The 17,677-nt window shown below is 38.6% G+C and overlaps 1 protein-coding gene across 2 annotated transcripts in view; it reads left to right on the top strand.

Moving 5' to 3' along the window:
- The first annotated feature begins 221 nt into the window (after positions 1-221).
- Positions 222-17,677, top strand: part of ELP3 (elongator acetyltransferase complex subunit 3) — a 97,854-nt gene continuing 80,398 nt past the window's right edge. Inside the window, exons 1-7 of one of the 2 annotated variants that reach the window (XM_078149659.1) lie at positions 222-358; positions 3,479-3,578; positions 7,633-7,771; positions 9,163-9,233; positions 10,078-10,141; positions 12,952-13,020; positions 15,855-16,009. In XM_078149659.1, coding sequence (XP_078005785.1) covers positions 340-358; positions 3,479-3,578; positions 7,633-7,771; positions 9,163-9,233; positions 10,078-10,141; positions 12,952-13,020; positions 15,855-16,009 — 617 coding nt within the window. In that variant the 5' untranslated portion in view covers positions 222-339. The remainder of the gene's footprint in view (positions 359-3,478; positions 3,579-7,632; positions 7,772-9,162; positions 9,234-10,077; positions 10,142-12,951; positions 13,021-15,854; positions 16,010-17,677) is intronic. The other variant, XM_020988613.2, reaches the window with a different exon arrangement.

The raw sequence follows: 17,677 nt of genomic DNA, 5'->3' as shown, positions 1-17,677 counted from the left end.
TGGGACAATCTGTGTATCGTGAATAATGCACGAAGGATTACCTGGACCCAACCCCGTCCCCTACCTACCTCGGATCTCGCCAGTATAATTGGGTAATTACCACAAGGTCCTGCACCCAACAGGGGTTAAACGACCAAAACCAATTTCCTAACACCTTTACTAAGGGTCTCTTTTCTTTCCCTACACAAGACATGGAGGGAGATGGGGAGGAGGGAAGAAGTACCGCTTTACGGCGATTTTACGGCAGTTTCGCGATATGGCTTCGTTGCTTGCCGGCTACAAGCGGAAGTCGACTCATCTCGGCCGGGAGTTTCTTCTGCCTCCAGCGGCATTGACAACATGAAGCAAAAACGTAAAGGTGCGAAAGGGAAACCAGTGTAATCTGGAGCCTCCGCCTTTCTGTCCCTGGGTTCCCCTTCTCAGAAGCCCTCCGGCCCTGAGGGGCTGTGTTTGTGTCGCCCTTTCTATGACTTTGTCTATGTGTGTGTCCGTCACTCTGTGTGTGCCTGCACATGGCCAACGTGTGTGTGTGTGTGTGTGTGTGTGTGTGTGTGTGTGTGTGTGTGTGTGTGTGTGTGTGTGTGTGTGTGTGTACATTCGTGGGCAGGTGTGTGCGCGTGCGATCCCCAAGCCCCTTCCTCTCCCTCCTCCCTCGGCCGGGCCATTTCCACGATCCCTGCCTGTCCCTTATCTGGGGTTCCCACGCCCCGAACTCGTGGCCTTCCTTCCCTTTGGTGTTCAGAGGCTGCAGCGGATCCCCAAGCGTCAAGTTTGCGTCCTAGCTTCGAGCGATTTGAAAGCAGTTTTGGCAAAGATGTAGAATCTGCACTAGGTTAGACCTAGCTCATTTGCGTCTGAGGATTGGGTGGTCTCAAAGTGTACAGCATTTCATTTCGTTGAAATTATATCTGTAGAAAGTCATCTTGTAAAGCCACTGGTCAGTTAACTTCTTTTATACCGTCCTCTGATGACAACACTTCACCTTGGGGCCTCCCTCCCCCCTTCCTCTTGAGAGGAGAGTGACCCTGATTGTGTGTTAGAGAAAAGGAGTGCCCACGCCAGAGTTTTAGAAGGAAACCTCTAAGTATTTGGGGTGCAGGTGAAGAATCCATATCAGGCTTCTGTTCTTCCAGCTCAGTGTCTGGCAGTAAATACAGGTTGTCCCAAAAGGTCTAACGGCAGTTTTTAAGCTATTAAACCTTTTAAATTGTGATAGCTTAAAACTAAACCTTTTGGGACGTCTTGTATTTCATTGAACTCTTTTTTTTCCTTTCTGAAAGAAAGACCGGGAGGGGGAAAAAAATCTGTTTTGGTTTAGTTCTTCTTTCAATAGAAAATGTGTTGAACTAAGAAGAGTTAGGAGACTGGATTCCCTTTCTGGTTCATTTACAAGTTAGCTGTATGACTTGGACGACTCATAATCCTGCTGTGTCAGTTTCCTGATTTGTAAAATGAGAATAATGCTGTTATCTTTCCTAAGGTTATTTTAAGGATCAAAATGTGAATGTATTTCAAAAGGCATACAATAATCCTTATTTTAAATGGTCTGTATTAGTGACTTTGTTGATGTTCAGTCGTTTCAGTTGCGTCTGACTCTTTGTGACCGCATTTGGGGTTTTCTTGGCAAAGATAGTGGAGTGGTTTGCCATTTCCTTCTCCAGTTCATTGTACAAATGAGGAAACTGAGCCAAACAGACTTAAATGACTTGCCCAGGGTCACACAGCTAGTAAGTGTCTGAGGTTGGATTTGAACTCAGGTCTTCCTGACTCCAGACCCACTGCTCTATCCACTGTACCACCCATCTGCTCCAGTGGTGCTGATATCTACCTTCATTTTTACATTAGAGGGCTTATCTCTTCCTACTAAGAATTTCACCCATGAAATTTTTTCAGTTGGGTCCATTAACTAGCTACAGATATCACAACGCATTTCCCCCTGAGCAAATCTTTACCTCTGCCAACCACCCCAACCTACTCTAGCTTCCCTCAAGAATCAGCTCAGGTGTTGCTTCCTATAGACTCTAAGCCATTCCTCATCTCCCCAGTTGTTGGTATTTTCTCCTTCTTCAAGTTCCCTTGTATTTACTTATATTTGTGGATATCAACTTCACAGGAACAAATGCTAAGCACAATACTTTGCAAGTAGGGCTTAGTAAATATCTGTCAAATTGTATTTGTGACCACTTGAAAAGCAAAATAATAGATAACTTTTATATTGTGTTTAAAAGTTTGCAAAGTTTTTTTTATGTTAATTCAGTGCTCACAACAGCCCTAAGAAGTAGGTACTATTATTGTCCCCACTTTTTAGATGAGGAAATTGAGGCAGCTAGAGGTTAAGTGACTTGCCCAGGGTTATACAGCTAGTAAATGCCTGAGACAAGATTTGAACTCAAATATTCTTGACATCAGGCACCATCGATCGGTCCACTGGCCCACCTAGCTACAATATGTAGAGTAGTACAACAAAGTGGTGGCGGGGATGTTCTAGTTATTTGGGGAGGAGGAACTTCAATTACATCGATTTCTTTCCTGTGGGTAAAAACTTTTTGAGAGCACCCTCTACAGATTTATGCCCTTTTCTTTCACTTTTTGTTCCTTTTCCTCTTTAGTTGAGGAAGAAGAAGAGAATCTCCTGTTAATATTATCACAGAATTTCAGAGTGGAAAGTAGTGTCGGCAGCCATTTAGTCCAACCCTGCCTAAAACTACTACACTACTGACAAGTGATCAACCAGCCTTTGCTCAGAAGCTGTCTAATAACAGGGAACTCACTCCCTCCAGAGGTGGCCTGTTCTGTTTCTAAATACCTCTATTGTTAGGACATAGGAAGTTTTTCTTCCTTCACCCCTAAGTTTGCCTTTAAAACTTCTGCCCCTTGCTTTTAGTTTTGCTCTAGGACCAGACAAAACAAATGTGATCCCTCCTCCACATGACAGCTTTTCAGACATTTAAAAACAGCTATGTTGTGTCCCTTCTCAGTCTTCTCTTCTCCAGACTAAACATCCCCAGTTTCTTCCACCAACCCTCATACAATATTAACTCTTCACCATCTTGATAATATCTTGGACTCAATCCATCTTATACTAACTACCTCAAGCCTGTGTGTGCATATACATATTCATATATTAACCTAATAGCGCTGCCTTTGCAGCCATAAGGTAGATCTTTTCTTTATGTTATCTCTGCTCTTCATGGTTACTTCCATCCTGCGAATGAATACCTTACTTAAAATGTAGCTGCTAAAATACTATATAGTCATTTCTCACTTAAACTGCAGATAAAATCTGCTTCATTTTTATTTAAATGTTAAAAATATATAATCAGAATAGTAGGATGGCTAAGGTTAAAAGTCTTGCTTGAGTTTTTAATTTTGCAGGGTTAGATCAATAATCAAAAAAGCCACTAAACTATAGTATGCATAAGCTTCTAAAAGTTTGTAAATATAATATTCTGTTTTTGAATGTTGATTTCTTTTTCAGGAGATCTCAGCCCTGCTGAGTTGATGATACTGACCATAGGTGATGTTATTAAACAACTGATTGAAGCACATGAACAGGGGAAAGATATTGATCTAAATAAGTAAGTGATATTTATTTTTTTAGTGTCCTAAAAAAAATCTCATTTGTTGACATTGTAGAACTGTTCATGTAATTTTCTAAAACTTCTGACTTTGTCATATGTCATCCTTCAGTCTTGGAAATTTAGGTTTCCTGCTTGCCTCATTCTCAACCTCAATTCTTCCCTTCTGCCCTAGGAGAAAAAGTGATCTTCCTTTCTAAGATTAACTTTTCATACTTATAATCCTATCCCTTTCCTCCTCTGGGACCTGGAGGTAGCTATTATTCCCACTCTTGACATTTTCAGCTTTTTCACTGGGTCTTTCCCTGCTACCAGTTCTTCCTCCCCCCACTATCCTACTTGCATAATAAACATTTCTTGACTAACATGATATCTTTAGCAGCTGCCCTCTAACTATGAACATACTCATACTTTTTCTCTGTGTATTCTCTCCTTTGGACATCTTGTCTGTAGCCGTTAGCTCATTGTGTAAAATTGAAATCTTACATCTCTCCTGAGTTATTGTTTCACATTTTCAGCTACCTTCTGGGTATTATTGTTTGTATGTATGGTCATTCCTTGAAATTCTAAAATCATACTTCTTATTTCTTCACCTAGAGCCAGCTTCACCTGTCTCTCCTGCTAGACTTTACTCTTTCTTTCAGTGGTACCACCATTCACCTTCTTATAATCTTAATGTTCATTTTGATTCTTCCCTTGTAAATATCACTCCACATTAGTTATTGTCTCCTGTTGTTTGTTTCTTTATTGACTAGAATCAGCAGTATTACAATAGTCTGCTTTTTTTTTAAGCCCAGCCTATGCCTACACTCTTCATAAACCTTTCAACCACCATTCCAAACTATAATAATCTCCTTCATCCAAACTCTGATGTAGCAATTGCTGTTTGGACCACTTTAGGAGCTTACTTTATGTTTTGCTATTTTACCTCCTTATTTATCTTTGAATAAATGAATGACTGTGTCCTATGCTTCTTTGTATCCCCCAGCAATTAGCACAATATTTTGCATGACAAATGCTCAGTTTGTTGGTGGATGGTGATAAAGCCCCAAATATCCCTGGTCAAGTAAAAAGTATAATTGACTGCCTTCTAATTTGTATAGTACTTTGGATTTATGGCCTCATTGATGTGTATGCTCCATCCAAAGGTACAAATGCAACCCATCCATATTCATTCTGTGCTGCTCTTGCTCTTATCTTCTCATAAGCCTCAACAAAGGGTCTCTTGAATATGCCAAGGCCCTTCTTCTAGGTCTCTTGACATTGGGCAGATACTAATGGAATTATACCCATTAGTTCATCTCTTGCTCTTACTATGTGAATAACTGTCTCTCTTTTTTTTTTCTTTTTAAATAAATTTCTCTAGTGACATCCACACTACCTCTTCAAGGGAACTCTTCATTGGTAAATGTATACCTGTTCACACCTGCTATGTGCATATCCTTTGCCATTTGGGTTCCTCTGGAGCTTAATTCTTCAGAGACTATCATATTTCTTTACTCTTACATATATGGTGTCACTGAAACAGTCTTGTTGTTAAAGAGAAGCCTTTATTTCAAGAAGAAGCTTGAGGTCATTAAAAGTAGTTTGTAGTTTCCCAGTAGTTACCTAGCCCACTCTTTACCTGTTCAAACCCCTTTATATAAACCCTTGATTCCATTCTATCCCTTTTTCTTCATCAGATTGCTCCTTCTCTGATCCCCTCTTTCTCACTGACATTCAGTGTATCCTTATCTACTGGCTGCTTCTCAGCTGTCTACAAACATGCTCCTGCCTCCCCCATCCTTAAATTCTTATTTGATTTGGCCATTCCTGCTAGCTATTGTACTCTATCCCTGCTCCCTTTTATGGCTAAATTCCTTGAGGGAGCCATTTATCTACACTTGGTGACTCCACTTCCTTTCCTCTCACTTTCTTCTAAACTCTTTGCAGTCTGGCTTCTGACTTCATCATTCAACTGAAACTGTTCTCTCCAAAGTTGCCAGTGATCTCTTAATTGCCAAATCTAATGGCCATTTCTCAGGCCTCATCCTTCTTCATCTTTCTGTAGCCTTAGAGACTGTCAGCTGGCGCTGCTTTCTTCTGGTTTTCCTACCTGTCTTATGGCTCCTCAGTGTCCTTTGCTGGATCTTCCTCTAGGTCATACCCAGCAACTATGGGTAACCCCTAAGGCTCTATCCTGGACCCTCTTTTCTTTTCCCCGTATACTAGCTCATTTGTTGATCTCATCAGCTCCAATAGGTTCAGTCTTCAGTCTCCCAGTCTCACATCACCAACTTGGACATCTCAAACTAGAGGTCCCAAGGACATCTTAAATTCAGCATGTCCCATACAGAACTTAGTGTCCTTTCCCCCTAAATGATCTCCTTTTCCCAATTTCCCTCTTACTGGTCAAGGGCACTACTATCCTTCTGGTCACCCAAGCTCACAATCTCATCACTGTCATCGTTGGCAACTCGCTCACATGCACCCCACATGTCCAATCAGTTGCCAGGTCTTGTCTTTATTTTCTTTTTTGAGGAGTAGGGGGTGGGCGGAAGCAGTCAAGGTTAAGTGACTTGCCTGGGGTCATGCAGCTAGTAAGTGTCTGAGGCTACATTTGAACTCTGGTCCTCCTGACTCCAGGGCCTGGTTTTTACTTTCACAACCTCTTTCATATAAATCCCTCTTACATAGCTGCCACCCTGATGCAGGACCTTATAACCACACACCTGAACTGGACTTTTGGAGTAGCCTCCTGGTTGGTCTTCTTGCCCCAAGTCTCTCCCCTCTCTATTCAGCTGCCAACATGATCTTTTTAAAGTGCAGTTTTGACAGTGTCACACTCCCTACTCAGTAAACTCTGGTGGCTCCCTGTTTCTTCCAGAATCAAGTAGAGAATCCACTGTTTAGCTTTTTGAACATTGGCTTCTTCTTGCCTTTCCGTACTTCTTACGCTTTACTCCCCTCCCTACACTCCATGACCCAGAGACACCAGATTCTCTTATATGTGACACTCAACCTTCTATCTTCCTGCCTTTGCACAGGCTGTCCAGTTGTCTCTCCTCACCTCTGCTTTTTGGCTTCCCTGGCTTCCTTCAAGAAGAAGCTCAGTTAGAATTTTGCCCTTCCCCCTCTCCCTCAGCCTCCTACCACTAGTGCCTTTCCTTCTAGATTACCTCCCACTTACTCTTTTATGTACATACTTGTTAGTATATAAACCCACTTGTTTGTGTGTTGTCACCTCTATTAGAATGTGAACTCTTTGAGGGCATGGATCATGTTTTTGCCTTTCTTTCATTCCCTAGTGCTTAGCACAGTACCTGGCACATACAGTTATCCCTTCCACATCACCACTTTCCCCATCTTGGTTTCCATATATCAAGGGTTGGCATAAGAAATTAAATGGGAATTTTTGAAGAGTTTTGCAGGAGCTATAGATGACATGTGAAGGCCAGAAGATGACACAGAAAAACTTTAGAAACTCAGAAATGCATAAAATATAAGGAAAGTATTGTATAATATCAACATATTTTATCTTTTAATACCATAATAATTCCAACTTCTTCTCTAATATGAAGTAGGTCCAAGAAATTATATGCTGATGTTCCAGATCATGGGGGCACCATATCCCTAACCCCTGCAATGTGGAAGGGATAACTGTAGTGAGTTTTTAATAAATACTTGTTGACTGACAGTTTTGGTCCCAGAACTGAATTTAGATAGGAGACGTTAAAAATGTCTGTTGTTATTAGCTCTCATTCCTTTATTCCTGCTGTCCAGAAACAATATTTTGTCTGTAGTTCCTGTGGAATTAGAGCATAAGTTGTAGGCATCTGGAATTAGAGTTTCATGATTGTTGGTGCCTTCTACAGTAGTAAGACTTACTGGTATCCTAAGGCCCAAGAAAGGCAACATTCAGTTCTCTAAACATTGACCAGTTGAAGCCATTATTGCCACTTGCTAGATGGAAAGGGGTGCATGAGCAGAGTCTTGCCTATAAGTGCCTTAATTGTTTTGGTCATCTGTCTGGGAATGAGAATAATCCTTTTAATGCCAAATGATTCTTTTTCAGAGTGAAAACCAGAACAGCTGCCAAGTATGGCCTTTCAGCCCAGCCTCGACTGGTAGATATCATTGCTGCAGTCCCACCTCAGTATCGTAAAATCTTGGTGCCCAAGTTAAAAGCAAAGCCAATCAGAACTGCCAGTGGGGTAAGCGATAGCTTTGTAGGCTAGTAGTTAGGGATGTGAGCTTGATTGTCTTTAAATTGTGGTACACATGCTGTTCCTCTTGTAAATTGTTGTTTTATTGCTGGGAAGATAAGGCATATACATACATACACACAAAAAAACCACCAGCTATCCGTACAGAGAACATAATATCAAATGAGTGGTGTAGAAAGTGAGTACTGTAGTTGTTCAGAGGTGGGAGAGACAGTTGAGGTAGATGGGAAAGACTTGATGTGAGCTGGGAAGGAAGAATAAGCTTTCGATGGGTAAAGAAGAAAGGATTAGGGAAATATTGTAAGTAAAGGTGGGGAATGTAAAAAGTACTGCAATCCCACCTCCGTATCATCAAATCTTGGTGCCCAAACATTAAATTCCTACTATGTGCCAGGCACTGTGCTGAGCACTGGGAATACACAGAAAGGCTTCTCTGTCCCCAAGGAACTCGTAATCGGATGGAGAAAGACAACAGAAGAAGCTGAAAAGTGGGGTGGGGAGGGCGCCTAGCATGAGGGGCATGAGGAGAACCTGCAGCTCGGTGGGTAATGATGAGTTAGCTGCCCTGGTCCCCCTCCTTAACTGAAGGATCTGGAAGGAGCTCTCCTACCAGAGAGGGGGAGAAAAGGAGGGATCCCCGGGCTAAGGGGTGCTAAGGAGGTATGAGCTTCAGAGTCGATTCAGTGCTGCAGGAAAATGAGTTGCTGGAGACAAAGAGGAAGTCCAGCTTAGCCCAGTGGGAAATGATGACAGTAATGGGAAAGTTTAGAAGAAGGGTGGGTTGGGGAAGAGAGGTCATGTGTTCTGTTTTTAAAATGTTGACTTTCTAAAACCTGGGATGCACTTGTCTCTTATCTCTGCCTTTCAGAATCCTTGTGTAGATAAGACTTAGTTCAGTGTGACTACTTTTGTAAACTTCCCATTTCATCATCTTTACATTTTGTGGTAGCTCTTTGATGTCTCCTTTGTCCCCTTTCCACTCTTTCTCTTGCTTTATGCTTATCTGAGTGAGGGTCATATATGCATTTAATGCAGATTTGTAGGTTTGGATTTGCAGACTGTAATTCTATAATTCTGTGACTTCAAAGTCATTGAGAACATGTGACTTGCTTAGAGAGTTGAGGTAAAAAAGAAAACGTTAAGTGATGCTTTTGTAAAATTGTTTTGTATCTGTACTTGTTACACTCTGGAGCCATTGCACTTCGGAGACATAAATGGAACTAGAGAAGGGCCACTATCTAGAACAGTTTTGGGAGAGAGAAGGGGTGCCGTGGGAGGGTAGTCTGAGAAAATGAGGGCGATATACAGACTACTTGTTATGGAGGTGGGGTAGAAGAGTGATTTTGGTTTTTTATTTTTTACAAATCTTCCCATTACAGATTGCTGTTGTGGCGGTGATGTGCAAGCCCCACAGATGTCCACATATTAATTTTACAGGAAATATATGTGTGTAAGTATGGTGGTTATAATGAATGATGTGTGTCTTCTTTTATCAATAACAGTAGATGCTCATTAATCTCCAAATTGGTTTTAATTCTGATAACTTAAGCTTAGGTTTCATTAGAAACAAAAATTATAATTCAGTTCTTTAAAACAGCCTGTACATGACTTATAAAATGCTCCCATTTTTTAAAAAAATGAATTTTCAGTATGCTTCTGGCTATTTTGCATTTAGTGACTATTGTCATAATATTAACTGAAGAACATATAATGAAATCAGAAGACAAAAGAACACATATTTGTCCTATTAACTGGATAAATCAAACCTGAAAATAGGTATAGACTCTGCTGTGAGTGTTGGAAAATTAAGGAAAATTAAGGGTCAAAAAAAGGAATTATGATAAGGAAAGAATTCTATAGAAATACTTCACCTTTGTCTCCTTGGACTTTAAAATAAAGATAGTTAGTAGGGGCATATGGCTGATCTCAGTTGGTAAGAAGGGAAAGAGGTATTCCTGTATATATTTAAGACCAAACCTTCATTGCTGAGGGCTTAATGGCATCCTGAGGAAAATATTCACAATTTATTGCCATTAAAAATGCCTAAAAATATGATCCATTAGTGACTGTGTCCTTTAAAAGTGCAAGTAATGTTATTCTTTTATGCGTTTCCATAGCTTTCTTGGTAGCAAAACATTCACTGAAGTGGGTGCTGAGTTAGACATTTCTCTTTGTATTTCTGTGATGGAACTCTCTGATTTCAGCAGCATGGAGAATATAAAAACTTGGTTATTATTTGAGCTCTTGAAATAAGGTTTGTAAATCGCATTTTAATCTGTTTTTCATTTTGACAGTTACTGTCCTGGTGGACCTGACTCAGATTTTGAGTATTCAACCCAATCTTATACTGGATATGAGGTAAAATATCTTTGAGTTACTTTATTTATCATAATAAAATGCTTTGTCAGACTTTGTATTCAATGTAGTGTTCCACAAGAATTTTTTTTTAAAGTTAGATGCAGGAAAATCCATCCCCAAATAGAAAAAGCCTACCTTCCCTAGTAAATGATGTATAGGATCATTCAGTGCTGGGAAAAAGATTTAGTGCTCTGATTGGGCAGAATATTATTGTTCTCTTTTTGAAAGGGAAATAATTACTTTAGAAGCTTAATTGTAGAAAACACTAGCCTAAAATTACAAGTACTTAGAAATTTTTCCTTAGTATGTGAAGATGAATATAACTTTGCTGTTCGCTTCTTATGGCCAGTGGGAACAGAGTGGAAATAACTTCTTTAACAGAAGTTATAGTGTCTGTACTTTGAGTTACTCGTGATTGTGTACAGTTCTGTTTTCCACAGGAGTCAGTGTTCTATTCCTTTGCTGCTTTGGATTTTTTGCTGTATCTACCATATTATTAATTTTCTTCATTATTTCATCATTCTTTTTTTCATGCTATTTTAAAATTTTTTCTTAAAGTGATTTTTTAAAAAAACTCATGCAATATCTTGGGGTATTTTAAAATGTAAGGTGGTGATAATTATGCTAACAATCTCCATTTTCTGCAAAGCAGTCATAATTTTGAGGAAAAAAGGAAAATTCCATTCCAGTTGTTTTCTCTAGATTGCCTCTAGGTTATCCCCTACCTGTTTATGTACTGTCCTTTGTGTCCTGTTGCCTTGGGTTGCTTCCCCTTTTTCCACTTCATGCTACTACCTGTTCCTTCTGTGAAGAGTAGAGTTGTTAGGTAAACTGATTCCATCTCTGACTAGTTAGAGTATTTAAAGGAGAGGGAGGAGGTAGATTGGGTTGACTGTGAGGATGTTTCTATGTTTTTATTGTATAGATATTTCTTAAGAGTACTGGGATGAAATAAAATGCATTCGGGGGTATCTTTTAAAAACTGAGCTAGTGATTTTTTTTTATGCAGAGAGATGAACTCTAAAAAGCTATATCAAAATCTATTTTATCTCATTTCATTATTACTTAGATTTAGTGTGTAGTGTCAGGTGCTTTGTAAAACAAGTTAGATATTAATATCTTGTGGTCATTTCTTTGGCCAACTTTGCTACCTATCTTCTTATTTTCTTCTAATCATCTTTTCCCTCTTTCACCTGTATACTACTTATCTTCAGCTTTCAAAACACTTGTACGTTCTGTTCACCTCTCCACATACCCTTTTGGACTGTTAAATCTGTGTGTGATGTAAGAATTGCGTCACACTAGGGAGAAGTAAGAGGCAGCATTGTATAGTGGAAGGAGTGCTGGACTGTGTACCCAAAGACATGGGTTCTCGTCCCAGTCAGTATGACCAAAGAGTTTCACTCTTAGGAGCTTCAGTTGCTTTCAGCCATTCAAATGAGAGGATCAGCAAAGGGTATGAACAGTTTTCAGATGAGGTAATCAAAACTATATGTGACCATATGAAAAAATGCTCTGACTCACTCTTGATTGAAGAAATGCAAATTGAAACAATTCTGAGGTACTGCCTCATACTGTTGAATTGGCTAATAGGACAGAGGAAGAAAGTGAGAAATGCTGGAGGGGATGTGGGAAAAGTGAGATATTAGTGCACTGTTGGCGGAGTTGTGAACTGATTCAACCATTCTTTAGAGTAATTTTGGAACTGTGCCCAAGGGGCTATGGAGCATGCCCTTTGACCTAGTGATGCCACTACTAGGTCTGTATCCCAAAAGAGATTTAAAAAAAAAACAGGAAAGGGACCTATATGTACAAAAATATTTATAGCACCTCTTTTCTCGTGTCAGCGAATTGGAGGTTGGGGGGGTGCTCATTGATTTGGGAATCACTGAACAGGTTGTGCTATGGGATTTTGATGGAATGCTGTTGTGCTGTGAAAAATGATGAGCAGGATGGCCTCAGAAAAACTTGGAAAGACTTGCATGAGCTGATGCAAAGTGCAATGTCCTGTGTACAGAGTAACAGCAGTGCTGCAAGATGATCAGCTGCGAATGACTTAGCTATTCTCAGCAATACAGTGATCCAAGACAACTCTGAAAGACTTATGGTAAAGGGTGGTATCCATCCCCAGAGAAGGAACTGATGGTGTCTGAATACAGATTGAAGTGTACTTTTTTTACTTTATTTTTCTTGAGGGTTTTTTGGGGGGTTGGTTTTTGTTTTTTGTTTTTTGGTCTTTGTTTTCTTTCATATCATGACTGTTATGGAAATGTTTTGCATGACTACACGTGTATGACCTATATTGAATTGCTTGCCTTCTCAGTGACAGGGGCTGGGTGGGAAGAAGAGAGAGAATTTGGAATTCAAAATTTTAAAAATGAATGTCAAAAATTGTTTTTACATGTAACTGGGGAAAAAGAAAATACTAAACAACAACAACAACAAAATGAGGGAATCAGACTAGGTGATCTTTAGAGTCTTAATATATTCCTTCTCTAACATGTTAAAGCTATAATCCTGCTATGCAAATCAGTGGTTGTTCAACAGATAGGTGATCCAGAGAAACATCCTATAACTAAAATGCTTGCAACATTGGGTGGTGGTTAAGCAGATATTAATCCCAGCTGAAGGGGGGGGCGAATAGAGAAAGGGAGGGGTTAGGGAGAAAAGAAGTAAGAGGAGGAGAGAGGGAAGGAGAGAGAGATGACTATTTACTTTTTTTACTTTTAATCTACATTTATTTGAAAATTGACAGTAAATTAGATGACCAAGAAAAAGAAACTTTGAATACTTTTCCTTTTTTTATTTAGCCAACTTCCATGAGGGCTATCCGTGCCAGATATGACCCTTTTCTCCAGACAAGGCACCGAATAGACCAGGTAAATATGTTAAAACCTTTTAAAAACCATTTTCCATCAGTAATAAAAGAGTTAAGAACTTAATAATAAGAGATGGTGGTTTAGCACAGTGCCTGGTATGTGGTAGCAACTTAATAAATGCTTTATTGATTGATTCAAAACATAACTGGTGAATTTAGGCTAGATCTAGATTCAGAAACAACTGTAGTTTCCCTCTTTATGTAATGGATCATTGATTGACAGGTGAGAGTAGAAGACCTTGTAATACCTATTGACATTTTAGATAAATGAGAAACACCATTTCCTTCAAGGGATGTTGACTTTTTTCATTTCTAAAGGCCCCTAGTGTATTTTACTGCATTTTGTTCCATTTCTCCATGTTTTCACCTCTCCACTTTGGCTCCCATGAACCTGATGAAAAATGTAGTATATTGTAGGTAGGCTGACCAAACTATGCACTTTTTTTTTTACCCTGGAATTTTGTTTTAATTGTCCTGATATTATTAGTATAAATAATGTGCAAAGATGCAGTATGACATAGCAGGTAGGGAGCCAGTCCTGGACCTAGGAAGGCCTCTGATATATAGGCTTTGTGAACCTAGGCAAGTCACTTAACTCCTTAGTGCCTTCAGGCAACTATGAATGAATGAATGAATGAATGAATGAGCATTTAGTAAGCATTTACTGCATGCCAAGCTCTGTGTTAAGTGCTAGGGATACAACTAAAAAGCCAAACAGCCTCTGCCCTCACGTTGTGACACACCTAGTGGAACTAGAGTTTGAAGAAAAGGAAGGCTCGTATGCAGTGACTTGATTTGGAGGTGTCTGAGAAGTGGCTTAGTGACCTGGTTTTGGGCAACAGTATGTGAAAATTCACCTCTTAGTGCCCAGGGTCCTAGAAGCAGGATTCTTAGTTCCGGTGGGAGGTGAAGGAAGGCTGGAGTGCAAAAAATTGCACTGATAGGAGTTTCCTCTGGTAATTCTCTACACCAGTAAAAACCATAGGTCCATTGCCTTAACAGCAGCAACAAGAAACAACCAAAAACTACCTTTAGATTTATATAGTTACATACAAGAAGGCAAATTTAATGCTTGATGTAGAACAAAATATATATATAGGAAATATTTACACTTCACATGTAATCTCAAAACTATACTCAATAAATAAAACCTGACATTATCCTATATGTACAGCTTTGATGATAGTTATGAAGGACATTTATGAGTAAGGGTGGAGGCTCAGAACATTGTAACTTGAGAAGTCTGAAGAAAAAATGACCTGAGAACCATTACTTCTCAAATTGCAAGCCTGCTGGTAGTTTTACTAGCCCAGATCCAGAAGCTAATTCTCTCCCGGATATTCTTCTAGCCCTTATGAACACAGATAGACCATTGGTGCTTTGCTAGGCACTCCCATTCTCCCTTCATGCAGAGAGCGGGACATGCTTATCCTAGAGCAGTGTCAGCAGCCCCGACCAAGAGAACAGGTTATACAGGCTACTATATAATATATCTTCTAGGTGCAAGGTTTCTTTGAAGGCCAGATCCTATCTATAAGTATGCCCTCGAAATCATGCTTCTTAGAGCACCTCCTCTGAAGAAAACCTGGAGTAGATTAGGAATAGAGGAAAGAAGAAAGTTGAATAATAATAACTAGCAAGAGGTAGTGCTATTATTCTGTCTCCCACTACTAAATGGAGGCAGTAATTTTTATGTTTTGTGTTGTTTGTTTTAACCTGAGACAGACAACTATCTAAACCAGTAGTTCTCAAAGTGTGGTCCAGAGATCTTGAGTCTTGAGTCCTTGAGATACTTTCAAGGGATCCATAAGGTCAAAACTATTTTCATAACAAATATCAATAGATATGAATAATTTTTAAGAGTATGAAAGGGTCCTGAGACTAAAAAATTTTGAGAACGACTAATCTAAAATCCTGCCCTTAATTAGCTCTAGCTTTAAGGGTAAAGGAGAGAAATGTTGTCCTTTCTCAGCATCATATAGCTACCAAATGGAGATGCTTATCATGTAGTTTGTAAAGGGTTCCTTCTCTGGAATTCTCATAACTGTTTACAAGGACCAAAAAGAGAACAAAACAGGCCTTTGAGTCATGTATGTGTGGCAAATGAAATTTGAGCACTTTGGGAAACTGTTGCTGTCTGCTTTTATCAAGTTTAAAAATTTGCAAAAAGCTCATGCAAAGATGAACTTAATGATTTCTGCTCATGAATGGAATCTTTGTTTACTTACTGATGGTTGAATTGTAGTCGATGAAACAGAAAATTGTTCACAGAATTATCATAATTTCTAGTTTCTAATTTTTAGCAGGAGAAATAATGCTTCTTCATAGCTTGTCTAGTGATTAGAATAATTTTGCTTTTCATACTTTGCTTTCTGAAAATTGAAAACTAAAACTTCTATAAGTACTTAAGCCACCCTACTTTCTCTTCTGTATCACTGTAATTTACTTTTTAATTTGGCAGTTCTTTATTTTTTCCTACCTCTTCAATTTTCCATTAGCATATATTCCTAATTCATAGCATACATACCTGTACTTCTTTTTGTTTTCTACCCTCTTTTTTGACATCCCCTTAGTTTTATCTTAATTGAGTTGTTCATTATTTATTTAATAATTCCTTTTACCACATTCTAGCTTTTCAATTGCTTTTTCTTTTCACATGCTTGGAGCACTTCTTATTTGAATCAACTCTTTCACAGAATTAAGTAAAATGTATATAGATGGTTTCTAATTTTTCAATTCCAGTACTAATGAAACATTTCACAATACAAAATCTAGGAATTTAAGGCACTATTGTCATTGTCTTTTATCATAACTAGTGAATTTTATTTCTTTCAGTTGAAACAACTGGGTCACAGTGTGGATAAAGTAGAGTTTATTGTGATGGGTGGAACATTTATGGCCCTCTCAGAAGAGTACAGAGATTATTTTATCCGAAATTTGCACGATGCCTTATCTGGACATACTTCAAACAATGTATCTGAAGCAGTCAGGTGAGAGTTCTTCGTTTCACAATAGAAACAATTTTTTCTAAGTGCAGACAGTCATTTTAAATATTTTCAACATCTGGTGCTTAAAGCTCTGTAAGGAAACATTCTTATTGCTTAAAATCTTTTTTTAATGGATTTTGTGCAAGTGAGATTTTGTTGATATATATCCTCTTTAAAAAAAGTAATATGGTCCATTGGTAAAAGGATGTACTTCTTCATCTAACTAATGATGTAAAAATAGTGTATGAGCATACTCACAGTATTCTTCGGATTAGTCTAAACTGCAAAGAAGAGTTGAGGTTCCAAACATCACGAGGTAAAAAAAAGGTATACACTTAGAAGGGAATGGAATAAAATGTCAGAACTGGAAGTGACAACCTTAAGAGATTTTTCGCTTAGAAATACTTGGCTACTTCAAATTCAGTGAAAATCATGTTGTTTTGCTTACCTTAAATAGATTCTGTTTATTTTCAACTCATTTACCATTTATAGATAATAAAGCATAAGAGAATTACATGATTCTCTTAAATGAAGGGATAAGGTCATCTTATGTTGCTTAATAACTCAGACCATTGATTTGCTTTTTCTTGATTGTGTTTTTTAAAACTTGATGACTTTTTGGTTTTTACTCACAATCATATATATGTATGTGCATATATATATATATATATATATTTTTTTTTTTCCCCCTCTGCACCTACCCAATGGATATTCTTGTAAGAAAGACTGTAAAAGAAGGGGGAAGAAGAAGCAGTTGGGTATAACTGAGGTTGATATACATCAACCAAGTCTGACAGGTTATGTAATATTGCATACCCATAGTATTCCACCTCTGCAGTGAAAGGAAGGAGGTGCATTTTCTCTCAGCTCTTTACCAGAGCCAAGCTGGTCATTGTGATTATACATTCATTTTTGTTTTAGCATTCTTTCTATTTATGTTTTTGTGATTGTGTATGTTTTTTTCCTCCTAGTCTTTACTTTTTCCTTCCCCCAAAGAACCTATCCCTCTTCCCACCTATCACTATCCTTTCAGTCACTCAGGTTTGAAATCTTGGAGTTATCCTTGCCTCTTAACTCTCCCTTATCCTGTATATCCAGTCAGTTGCCAAGTGTTGTTGACTCTACCTCCACAAAAATTCTTACTTTTATTCCCTTCTTTCCATTTCATATGGCCATTACCCACGTCATTTCTCACCTAAATTATTCCATTAGCCTCCCAATTGGTTTCTCTGCCTCCAGTCTTTCTTTCCAGTCCATCCTACATGTGGTTACCAAAATGATATTCCTAAAACACAGGTCTGACCATGTCAATCCTCTGCTTAATAAACTCCCTAATATCTCTGGGATCAAATACAAACCCCTCTCTTTGGCTTTGAAAATTCCTTGTAACAGAAATTTGGAACTATGCCCAAAGGGCTATAAAACTGTGCATACCCTTTGATCCAGCTGATAGGTCTGTATCCCAAAGACATCCAACAAAAGGGAAAAGGACCTATTTGTACAAAAAATATTTATAGCAGTTCTTTGTGAGGTGGCTAAGAATTGGAAATCAAAGTGATTCCTATCAGTTGGGGAATGGCTAAACAAGCTGTGTTATATGATTATAATGGAATATTATTGTGCTATAAGAAATTATAAGCAAGATAATTTAAAAAAGAAAACCTGGAAAGA

This window comes from Phascolarctos cinereus, unplaced genomic scaffold, assembly GCF_003287225.1.
Source record: "Phascolarctos cinereus isolate Bilbo 61053 unplaced genomic scaffold, phaCin_HiC Scaffold_2;HRSCAF=192, whole genome shotgun sequence".
Classification (NCBI taxonomy): Eukaryota; Metazoa; Chordata; class Mammalia; order Diprotodontia; family Phascolarctidae; genus Phascolarctos; species Phascolarctos cinereus.
Note: the sequence above shows the minus strand (reverse complement) of the source record. Positions and strands in the feature narration are given on the sequence as shown.